Source organism: Scyliorhinus canicula, chromosome 16 (genome assembly GCF_902713615.1).
Source record: "Scyliorhinus canicula chromosome 16, sScyCan1.1, whole genome shotgun sequence".
NCBI lineage: Eukaryota > Metazoa > Chordata > Chondrichthyes > Carcharhiniformes > Scyliorhinidae > Scyliorhinus > Scyliorhinus canicula.
The window spans coordinates 101,471,723-101,484,017 of NC_052161.1; the positions used below are offsets into that span (position 1 = coordinate 101,471,723).

General features: G+C 48.0%; 1 protein-coding gene across 5 annotated transcripts in view; it reads left to right on the forward strand.

The window, feature by feature from the left end:
- The first annotated feature begins 8,235 nt into the window (after positions 1-8,235).
- Positions 8,236-12,295, forward strand: part of dffb (DNA fragmentation factor, beta polypeptide (caspase-activated DNase)) — a 91,024-nt gene continuing 86,964 nt past the window's right edge. For all 5 annotated transcript variants that reach the window (XM_038821775.1, XM_038821773.1, XM_038821776.1 and 2 more), the window contains exon 1: positions 8,236-8,381. In XM_038821775.1, coding sequence (XP_038677703.1) covers positions 8,277-8,381 — 105 coding nt within the window. In that variant the 5' untranslated portion in view covers positions 8,236-8,276. The remainder of the gene's footprint in view (positions 8,382-12,295) is intronic.

Sequence of the window (12,295 nt, forward strand, 5' to 3'; positions counted from 1 at the left end):
TTTTCTCAAAAACAGCAGAGAGCAGGTCACACGCCCGGCACGTACACTGATGGCTCGCGATGTAAAAGGCATGTAAAATCGCCGGCTCAAACGCACCCCTCCCTGATGAGCTCAATGCATTCTATGCCTGCTTTGAGCAAGAGGTCAGCGAGAGCACGCCCTCCACTCTGGAAGCCTCGGATGAATTTGTATCTGAGGTCACCATTACAGATGTCAGAGCAGCCTTCTTGAAGGCCAACCCACAGAAAGCCACTGGCCCGAATGGGGTACCTGGACAAGCACTCAGATCTTGCGCGGATCAGCTGGTAGGGGTATTCGCAGACATCTTCAACTTCTTTTTACAACAATCTGAGGTTCCTATCTGCTTCAAGAAGATGACCATCATCCCTGTACCAAAGAAAAGCCAAGCAGCGTGCCTTAATGACTATCATCCAGTGGCTCTGACATCCATCATTATGAAGTGCTTCGAAATGTTAGTCACGGCACAAATCAACTCCAGCCTCCCGGATTGCCTTGACCCACTACAGTTTGCCTACCTCTGCAACAGGTCCACGGCAGGCACCATCTCCCTGGCCCTGCACTCTACCCTGGAACCCTAGATAACAAAGACACCTATGTCAGACTCCTTTTTATTGACTACAGCTCAGCCTTCAACACTATTATTCCCACAAAACTCATCTCCAAGGGCAGCATGGTGGTGCAGTGGTTAGCACTGCAGCCTCACGACGCTGAGGTCCCAGGTTCGAGCCCGGCTCTGAGTCACTGTGTAGAGTTTGCATATTCTCCCCCTGTCTGCGTGGGTTTCACCCCACAACCCAAATATGTACAGGGTAGGTGGATCGGCCACGCTAAATTGCCCCTTCATTGGAAAAAATGAATTGGGTACTCTAAATTTAAAAAAAACTCATCTCCAAACTCCGTGGCCTGGGCCTCGGCTCCTCCCTCTGCGACTGGATCCTGAAGTTCCTAACTCACAGACCACAATCAGTAAGGATAGGCAATGACACCTCCTCCACGATCATCCTCAACACTGGTGCCCCACAAGGCTGTGTCCTCAGACCCCTACTATACGCCTTATACACCTATGACTGTTTGGCCAAATTCTCCTCCAATTCAAATTTCAAATTTGCCGATGACTCCACCGTAGTAGATCGGATTTCAAACAACGATGAGACAGAGTACAGGAATGAGATGGAGAATCTGGTGAACTGGTGCGACGACAATAATCTATCCCTCAATGTCAACAAAACAAAGGAGATTGTCATCGACTTCAGGAAGCGTAGAGGAGAACATGCCCCTGTCTACATCAATGGAAACAAAGTAGAAAGGGTCGAGAGCTTCAGGTTTTTAGGTGTCCAGATTACCAGCAGCCTGTCTTGGTCCCCCCATGCCGACACTATAGTTAGGAAAGCCCACCAACAACTCTATTTTCTCCCAAGGACTCCGCAGGCCGCCCCCAGAGCCACGTCCCGCCGGTACGGCCCTGGTGTAATATACGCAGGCAGGACTGGCCAGAAACGGGCAGCTGTTCGGCCCATCACGGAGTGGAGAATTGCTGGAGGAGGCCTCTGCTAACGGCCCCCGACCAGCGCGACGCAATTCCTGCCCCCGCCAAAAAGCCGGCGCTGGAGAATTCCGCAGCCGGGGGCAGGGCGGCGAGGTGGGATTCACGCCGCACCCCGGCGATTCTCCGACCCGGCGGAGGGTCAGAGAATCCCGCCCAAGGTGCGTAAGAGGTTATTGTGGGAAGAAGAGCTTCAATTAGAAAACGCTATCAGGATTTGTCATGCAAGCGAGCTAGCTGTATAGCAGATTAGTACGCTTAACCTGAAACATTTTGACGTCGATGTGGAAGAAGACGACAGTGCAATAAGCATTGTGACGCAGTTGCATAAGATGTGGTCCCAATGTGGGTGGCCATTTTAAGCGGCCGACCGGGACTGCCAACTTATGCTAGCGATGTGGCAATTGACATTTGCCACGACAATGTCCAGCATTTGGGAACGTGTGTACCAAGTGTGGCAAAACAAATCACTTTGCAAAGCAATGTTTTTCACGTCCAACAGGGGACCAAACAGGATCAGTCAACATGATTGATGAGATGTGCATTGAAGACCTGTTTTCGTTGATTTGATTTTGACTGAGGACACGATGAGTCCGAATATGCAAAGTGAAGAAGTCTTGCTTACCAGTTGCAGCAATAGTGATGGTGATACTGATACCGTAGAAGACAGATGGGCAATTCCATTTATGTTGAATGGCACATTGATCAAACACAAGCTCGACACGGGAGCAATGGCCAACCTTAAACACCTGGGTGTTTCTCTGGTTGGCAGTCAGTAGCTAGTGGTGTCCCTCAGGGATCCGTGTTGGGCCCACAATTGTTCACAATTTACATTGATGATTTGGAGTTGGGGACCAAGGGCAATGTGTCCAAGTTTGCAGATGACACGAAGATGAGTGGTAAAGCGAAAAGTGCAGAGGATACTGGAAGTCTGCAGAGGGATTTGGATAGGTTAAGTGAATGGGCTCGGGTCTGGCAGATGGAATACAATGTTGACAAATGTGAGGTTATCCATTTTGGTAGGAATAACAGCAAACGGGATTATTATTTAAACGATAAAATATTAAAGCATGCCGCTGTTCAGAGAGACTTGGGTGTGCTAGTGCATGAGTCACAGAAGGTTGGTTTACAAGTGCAACAGGTGATTAAGAAGGCAAATGGAATTTTGTCCTTCATTGCTAGAGGGATGGAGTTTAAGACTAGGGAGGTTATGTTGCAATTGTATAAGGTGTTAGTGCGGCCACACCTGGAGTATTGTGTTCAGTTTTGGTCTCCTTACTTGAGAAAGGACGTACTGGCGCTGGAGGGTGTGCAGAGGAGATTCACTAGGTTAATCCCAGAGCTGAAGGGGTTTGATTATGAGGAGAGGTTGAGTAGACTGGGACTGTACTCGTTGGAATTTAGAAGGATGAGGGGGGATCTTATAGAAACATTTAAAATTATGAAGGGAATAGATAGGATAGATGCGGGCAGGTTGTTTCCACTGGCGGGTGACAGCAGAACTAGGGGGCATAGCCTCAAAATAAGGGGAAGTAGATTTAGGACTGAGTTTAGGAGGAACTTCTTCACCCAAAGGGTTGTGAATCTATGGAATTCCTTGCCCAGTGAAGCAGTTGAGGCTCCTTCATTACATGTTTTTAAGGTAAAGATAGATAGTTTTTTGAAGAATAAAGGGATTAAGGGTTATGGTGTTCGGGCCGGAAAGTGGAGCTGAGTCCACAAAAGATCAGCCATGATCTCATTGAATGGCGGAGCAGGCTCGAGGGGCCAGATGGCCTACTCCTGCTCCTAGTTCTTATGTTCTTATGTTCTTATCGGTTTGTCCGATTTGAATGAACTGCGAATTAAGCCGAAAGTCGTCAATCAAACAAGACTACTGAAAGGCTGCAATGGGAATGAGATTGCGATGTTGGGAACATGTGAGCTCGAAACATGGGTACACAACAGAAATAATATTATACCATTTTCCATTGTGGACACGGAACGCGAGTCCACCATAGGAGCGGAAGCGTGTGAGGCATGAACCTAGTTGAGCGGCTGTACATTCCAGACAGTGTTGCAACAGAGGATCGTTGCAACTGGCAATGCGATGAATGGAGAAGTTATCCAATAAGTTTTACTCTGGAGTTTAAGTTTGAGACAAATGTGTATGTCACAAATGAAGCAGTGACAAAAACATACCAGGTGATGTTGCAATCTAATGAGTCAGACTTTTTCTTCTTTGTTGAACCAGAAATCACGGGATGCACAGGGTGCCAGATTGACTTGAGGAAAGGAAAAAACATCATACTGAAATCCATTAAAACAAAGCAGAAGCATAACACTTGGGGCACTGGTAGAACAGTTACGAAAACTATACCAGATGACTCTTTCTTTAATATTTTAGTCCTTCTGAAGTTCCAGAGCATGGAGAGCTGGATGAATGTTTTGTGGCAAGACTCGCTGCTGACTTTGAAATTGGTCACTTCTCGCATGAACACATAATTCCACAAGCAGTGTTATACTTCACAGGAGAAGCTGTTGCAGAAGATGATGCTGGTTACAATGATGATGATTACAATAATGATCTTTATGATGATGATTGCGATGATGATGATTGCGATGATGATAATTACGATGATGATGATTACGATGAGGAAAGTGAAGAATCCAATGATGAACCAGAAGAGGAAGACTATGAAAGTTTATTTAGTTTATTTGGCAATAGTGATGTGGTGATAGCAAGGATCATCCAATCTGTGCAGGACAACAATGAGTGTGGACGTTCTAAGATAGAGGGTGCAGAGACTGAAAGTGAGATTACAACAGCAGACAAATTAGCTGAGGGCAAATCAACTGTGAACAACAACTGGTAACTGAACAAATGATCCCCATTTTGGAGAAATTGGCTCTAGTGAAGTATGATGAATTATCCCATGCTCATGGAATGGCTCCTGTAGTGGATTCCCAAGTGTTTAAGACCAGTCCATCAAAAAACTTGCAGCAAGAGCAGATTGATACATTTTCATTGCAGTTCTCCAAAAAAAAGACAAAGCATAAACCCACAACAGTATAAAATTCATTATTTTTCCAGTTCTCTCTAGCTTTGACAAGGACTCATGCAGACTCAAAACATTAGCTCCTTTCTTTCTCCACAGATGCTGTCAGATTTGCTGAGATTGTCCAGCGTGTTCTGTTTTTGTTAGGAACAATAATGTTTTGTTTGAAGTAGATAAAAGTTGAGGTTCAAACCACCTGCATTTGGAACGAAGTGACACGAGTTTTGATCAAACAGAAACAATGTTTACTCTATAAGTTCAGAAAGTTAAAAAAAAGTTACAAGATATAACAATCAGGGTAAGTATCAAGTGCCTGTGAATTAACAGACGAATTGTTGCCGGATACACCACACTACAGAGTAAATGACTGATGCAACCAAAACAGATTCCATGGATTTCCCAACAAGCCACCCAAGTATTAGTCTCAATGTGAATCAACCGATCTCACTGAAACTATCTTTCTCACAAGAGTTTCCATTCTCCACCTTTGAAGATCCTTTTTTGTGATTCCAAACATTATTTCCACTCAGACAGCTTTTACAATGGCCCACCTCACAGGGTTTCAACCTCGTCTTCTGAGATTCATAGAATCCCTACTGTGCCGAAGGAGGCCATTCAGCCCATCAAGTCTGCACAGGCCCTTGCAATAGAGCACCGTACCAAGGCCCAATTCTCCCACTCCTAACCCCGTAATCCCACCTAACCTTTTGGGCAATTTAGCATGTCCAATTCACCTAACCTGCACATCTTTGGATTGCGGGAGGAAACTGGAGCACCCGGAATAAGCCCACGCAGACACGAGGAGAAAGTGCAAATTCCGTGGGACAGCACGATAGCACAGTGGTTAGCACAGTTGCTTCACAGCTCCAGGGTCCCAGGTTCGATTCCCGGCTTGGGTCACTGTCTGTGTGGAGTCTGCACATTCTCCCCATGTCTGCGTGGGTTGCCTCTGGGTGCTCCGGTTTCCTCCCACGGTCCAAAGACATGCAGGTTAGATGGATTGGCCATGCCAAAATGCCTTTAGTGTCCAAAAAGGTTAAATGGGGTTACTGAATTACGGGTGTAGGGTGGAGGCATGGGCTTAAGTGGGGTGCTCTTTCCAAGGGCCAGTGCAGACTCGATGGGCCGAATGGCCTCCTTCTGCACTGTAACTTCTATGATTCTATGATCCACACAGACAGTCAGATTCCTTCACCTGGATTCCTGAGCGCACTCAACACTTGCTTACAAGCACAATTTCAGATCTATGGTCGGGCCAAGCAGAACACAACTGCATCAAAGGGGTATCTTTACTCCAAAAGCTTTCTTTATTTAAAGTCTGCTCACCACAGCTCTTTTCTTAAAACATGGGACCCGGTTCTGTCTCTTTAGTCTGTGTGATACTTATTGGCTGGGAGGCCACCTCAAACTGACTGCCTCATGAAGACCTGGGGCGGGATTCTCCAACCCCCTGCTGGGTGGGAGAATCGCTGGGGGTCGGTGTGAATCCCGCCTCAGCCATCCACCTAATTCTCCCGCCCCTCAAAAATTGCCCCGGCGTGAATCACGCCGCCCGCCTCGGTCCGGTGCGACTCAATGGGCCCCGGGGCCGCCCGAATTCTCCGGCCCGTGATGGGCCAAAGTCCCGCCCGTTCTTTGCCGGTCCTGCCGGCGCAAATTAGAGTAGGTCCCTTACTGGCGGGACCTGGCGGCGCGGGTGGGCCCCGGATTTCCTGGTGGGGTCGCGGGGGGATCTGGCTCCGGGAGATGCCCCCACAGTGGCCTGGCCCGTGGTTGGGGCCCACCGATCCCGGGTGGGCCTGTGCCGTGGGGGCACTCTATTGTTTCGCACTGGAGGCCGTGGTCATCCGCCATTGTTGGTGCGGAAGCAATTCCTTCCGCGCATGCACGGGGATGATGGCAGCAAGCGCTGGCACTCCTGCACATGTGCCAACTTGCGGCGGCCGGCGGAGGCCCTACGGCGCCGGTTGGCGTGGCACCAAGCCCCTTTCCCGCCGGCCGGTGGGGCGCCAACCACTCCGGGGTGGGCCTAGCCACTGAAGGTGCGGAATCCTCCGCACCTTTAGGGCAGACCGACGCCGGAGTGGTTCACGCCACTCCATCCCGCCGGGACCCCTGCCCCGCTGCGTACGGGAGAATCCCGCCCATTTTTGCGGATCTGGTGACCTATCAAAACAGTCCCTGAGGGCTCCGAGCTTGTTGCTAAGCAGGACCCAATGTAACAAGGATTTGAGCATCCTGTACCTTAAATGCTACAATCTCCACAGGTTTCTAGCAGGGTCACAAAGATCAATAGATTTCATCACAGAACAAGAACATGGACAAATTTCTTCTTTCCTTCCTCAGAATTACTGACCCCAGGGACAGCAGAGTAACTCTACTTTTCCCCTTAGATAACAATTATCTAAGTGTTGTGTACTGGTTAATGCCCAGTTTCCAAATGGTAAAAAATTAATTCCTTCAGACTCAACTGAAAATACTTGGGTGAAGCAACAATTTTATGTCAGCGATAGTTAATGCAGAAATATTTGACATAACATAACAAAAGCTTGCAAATACTTGATCTGCATATCTATGTACTTGCACATGCTTATATCTAATGCAGTTAGAGATACCAATTGTGATTAAATGTACTTTTGAAGGTTCCATTATATGACTTTGGCCAACACATCAATCCTTCTTACATGCGTCCTTCTGACACTAACTTGAAAGCAAAAAGACTTGTCACCCAATTGGATAATGCTTGACTGCCAGCCAAACAACACTCTCCCGCAACACCCCAGTTTAGAGGCTGAGAGCTCCCACCAGTGAGAAAACTGGAGTGATTCCCGTTATCACTAGGAGTGAACCCCAATGGCACTTAGAAAATATTTTTACCCAGGATTGGGTTTCCAGTGCTATTCAATGGCACACTAGAGTTCTCGCTGGAACTGAGAGGGGTGCGATCCCATCTCTCTGACAGGTCCCGTTCCTCAGAGATCAGGGTTCCATTTTTAAAGGGCACCTCAGTCTCAGAATGCTGCTTTAGCCCTCCTAACCTAACCTGCACATCTTTGGACTGGGAGGAAACCGGAGCACCCAGAGGAAACCCACGCAGACACAAGGAAAGGAGAATGTGAAAGCTCCACACAGTCACCCAAGGCAAGAATTGCACCCGGGTCCCTGGCACTGTGAGGCAGCAGTGCTAACCATTATGCCACCATGCTGTGTCAACCATTAAATAAACATCCAGTTTCATTGGATACACCAAAGGCCCTGTTTCTTTATAATTTTTTCATTTGTGCAGGCACCCAATTATATATAGATCCAACCTCGGGTGACTGTGTGGAGTTTGTACATTCTCCCCGTGTCTGCGTGGGTTTCCTCTGGGAGCTCTGGCTTCCTCCCACAGTTCAAAGATGTGCAGGTTAGGTGGTTTGACGATGCTGAAAATTGCCCCTCAGTGTGCAGGGTAGGTGGGGTGATGGATTTATGGGGATAGGGCAGGGGAGTCGGGTGCGGTCTCCTTCTGCACTTTGAGGATTCTATTGATTGTCCAGACACTGTACTGACTCAAGCAGAGCATTTAGCAACTTCTCCCACAGTTGCAGTCAATATCGGCCATGGGGGGGGGGGGGGGGGTGAGGAATTGCGCACGCGCACTTGCGCTCCTTTGTAACAAAGTCGACTGCAACATGGGGTCCAAATTCAAAGTGACCAGTTTGAAGGCCGATACAAAATATGGAATCGTAGCCAGCGATCTGGAAAATCTAATGGACAAAGGGTGCCAGAAATTGCAGGTGAAGTTTAACCCGTTGAGTAGAATACAGAAGGACATGGTCAATTTCATGAAATCAACCTTAATGTCAGTGCCTGGGCAGCAACAGGCAACAACCCGGAAACCTGAAGGAAGACAAGTTTGTAAATTCATTACTGTCGATTCAGTCCCACTACTGTGGATCCGCCTTGTGTGGCCGGGGAGGGAGGGAGAGAGAGAGAGGGAGAGAGCTCCTTTGCACATCGCCCATGTTTACATTTTCTCTCCAGCAGAAATGAAACCCTCCCCATATTATCCCGGGTTCCCTTATTTCCGAGTGGAATTACAGCGCGGTTGGAGTTCGGTGCTAAGCACCCGTCTTCCGCATAGATTGCATAGTCTGTATGTCGAGTGAGAAAGCAAGTGACTTTATTTTTTAGGGGGGAGGGTGGGAGGGAGCTGCTTCGGGAATCATTTTGAGCATTTAACACTGGTTTACATTTCGTTCGCTTAACATCAGTCAAATCCTGCCTTGTAAATGTTGCACTTGTAATTTCTTGCACCCGAAAGTGAATGCTACATCCAGCTTTCTTTTGATTGCATAATATGTTAATGTTGTGAGGGTTCCTTTTACATCCACCCTTTTTATACCCGTTGTAATATTATACACCTCAATCAGGTCCCCCCACAGTCTTCTCTGCTCCAGGGAAAAGAACGCCAGCATCTCTAGATAGCTGAAATGCTCCCGCCCAGGCAACATCCAGGTGAATCTCCTTTGTGCCCTCTCTATTCCAATCACTTCCTTCCTATAGTGTGGCGACCAGAACTGAACACACTATTCCAGCTGTGGCCTAACCAGCATTTCATACAGCTCCATCTTAACCTTCATGCTCTGATATTCTATGCCTTAACTAATAAAAGCAAGTATCCCGTATGCCTTCTTAACCACCTTATCTACCAGTCCTGCTGACTTCAGGAATCTATGGACATGGACTCTAAGGTCCCTTTGATCCTCTGTTTGTTGTCACAATGGTTAGCACTGCTGCCTCACAGCGCCAGGGATCCAGTTCAATTCCAGCCTTTGTACACTGTGTGTGGAGTGTGCACTTTCCCCCCGTGTCAGCGGCAGCACGGTAGCATGGTGGTTAGCATAAATGCTTCACAGCTCCAGGGTCCCAGGTTCGGTTCCTGGCTGGGTCACTGTGCGGAGTCTGCACGTCCTCCCCGTGTGTGCGTGGGTTTCCTCCGGGTGCTCCGGTTTCCTCCCACAGTCCAAAGATGTGCGGGTTAGGTGGATTGGCCATGCTAAATTGCCCGTAGTGTCCTAAAAAATATAAGGTTAAGGGGGGGTTGTTGGGTTGCGGGTATAGGGTGGATACGTGGGTTTGAGTAGGGTGATCATTGCTCGGCACAACATCGAGGGCCGAAGGGTCTGTTCTGTGCTGTACTGTTCTATGTTCTATGTCTGCGTGGTTATCCTCTGGTGCTCTGATTTCCTCCCATAGTCCAAAGATGTGCAGGTTAGGTGGACTGGCCATGCTAAATTATCCCTTGTTGTCCAAAGATATGCAGGTTAGGTGGGGTTACAGGGATAGGGTGAGGGAAGTGGGCCTAGTTAGGGTACTCTTTCAGAGACTCGATGGACCAAATGGCCTCCTTCTGCACTGCAGGAATTCTATGGTTCTATTTTCAAGCATTTAAACGTTCATAGTATAGTCCCTTGCCTTGTTAGTCCTCTTCGCTCTCCTAATTTATTTTTGAAGTAACCCCTGCATTTCCTATACTCCTCAAGGGCTTCCATTGTTTTGAGCCCTCAGTATCTTCCACACGCCTCCCTTTTCTTTGCCTTATCCAACCCTGGATATCCCTTATCATCCAGGGTCCTCTGGACTTCTTGCTCCTACCCTTCATCCTTATGGGAACATGTTGGCCCTGGTGCCTCTCTCATTTCCTTTTTGAATGAATCCCGCTGCTCTGATGTAGATTTTCCTAAAAGTAGCTGCTCCCAATCGACTTTGGCCAAATCCTGTCTTATCCTATTAAAATTGATCATCCCCCAATTCAGAACCTTTATTTCCAGTCCATCATTCTCCCTCGCCATAACTACCTTAAATCCTACTGAGTTATGGACATTATTACCAAAATGTTCCTCCACTGAAACATCTACCACTTGTCAGGCTTCATTCCTTAAAACTAGGTCCAGCACCACCCCCTCTCTTGTGGGACTTTCTACATACTGGCATAAAAAGCTCTCCTGAATGCATTTTAAGAATTCTGTCCCCCTCTAAGCCTTTCACATTTTGACGATCCCACGTAATGTTGGGAAAGTTGAAATCGCCTATTATTATTACCCTATTATTGTTTAATTTCTCAGAGATTTGCATACGTATCTGCTCTTCTATCTCTCGCTGACTGTTTGAGGGCCTATAGTATAGCAATGTGATTGTCCCCTTTTTGTTTCTAAGTTCTACCCATATGGCCTAACCTGAGGAACCTTCTAAGATTCCTCCTCTCTGCAGTAATCGACTCCTGGGCCAATATTGTGACACCACCTCCTCTTTTACAACTGATGCGACCATCAATTCACTCAAGACACGAGTGGAAGTAAACTGTGGCTTTAATCGACTTACAACTGAGCCTGCCTGCGACCAGAAGAACTGAGGGCAGACTCACAAGACCGCAGCACTTTATACTTCCGGTAGTAGGAGGAGCCATGGGCGGAGCCAAGGGTGGAGCCCTGTACAAGCTCCTCATCTCCCCCTGTGGGCAGAGCCGCGCAACGGCTCACAGATGGAGCCCACAGGGACACAGTGATACACAGTGTGAATTATATGCATTATACATTCACCACAACAACCTGTCTCGCCTGAATATTCTATACCCCAGAATATTGAGCTGCCAGTCCTGGATTTCCCTCAACTATGACTCTTTGATAGCAATAATATCACATTCCTGTGTGTTAATCAACACCCTCAAATCACCTGCCTTACTCACAAGACTCCTTGCCTTAACTTGTGTATAGCCCCTGACTTGGTTTTACTTCCATATTTGACTTCATCATCCCCATCTCTACCTCCACTCCTTATCCTATTCCCCAGACAAATTAGTTTAGTCCCCCACACCCCCATGTCATTAGCAAACCTCCCGCAAGGATGTTCCACCCCCTTCAGAATTCCCTGAAGCCGTTCAGTGACATCAACACACCAACCGGGAATCACGCCTGCGGCCACAGAAATGCCTGACTGCACCCCTCCACTACTCAGCTTCCTGCACTATTTCTCTTCCACTCTTACTACTCCCCCTGTCCACCCCCCCCCCCCCCCCACCTTGTGCAGCAGAGCCACCCGCAGTGCCGTGAATCTGGCACTGGTGGTGCTCCCCAGGGGAACTGTCACTCCCACCATTGTACAACACAGAAAAATGGTTCTTGAGGGAGATGCACTCTGGGGCTTTTCCAATTACTTCCCTTCTGACTGGTGGTCCCCCATTCCCTCTCTGACTGTACTTCCTCAAGCTGCAGGGTGACCACGCCTAAAACCGTGCTATCCTCGTAACTCTCAGCCTCGCAGACGCACCTCAGTGCCTCCAGCCGACGTTCAAGCTCTGAAAGCCGGAGTTCAAGTTGGCCAAACCATTGGCACTTCCCACTCACGTAGGCATCCAGATGGCAGGGAGTGTCTACAAATTCCCACATGTTACAGGCAGTGCAACACACAGGACTTCCTTACCTTAAATTTGGGCTTCGTAGAGATGTATTTAAGTTTTCTTTAAGTCTTTAAACATTTACATGGCTGCCTGCTGCATCAAAAAGAGAACTCACCGTCTGAGAGGCGCGGGAGAATTTGTCATGTTTCATCAACCAGTGCACTCTATCTGCACAGAACACAGGCAGAAAGAGAGGGAGGCAGACCTCTAAACTGTGTAGAGTTCAGTAGATTGGGATACATGGTATCCACG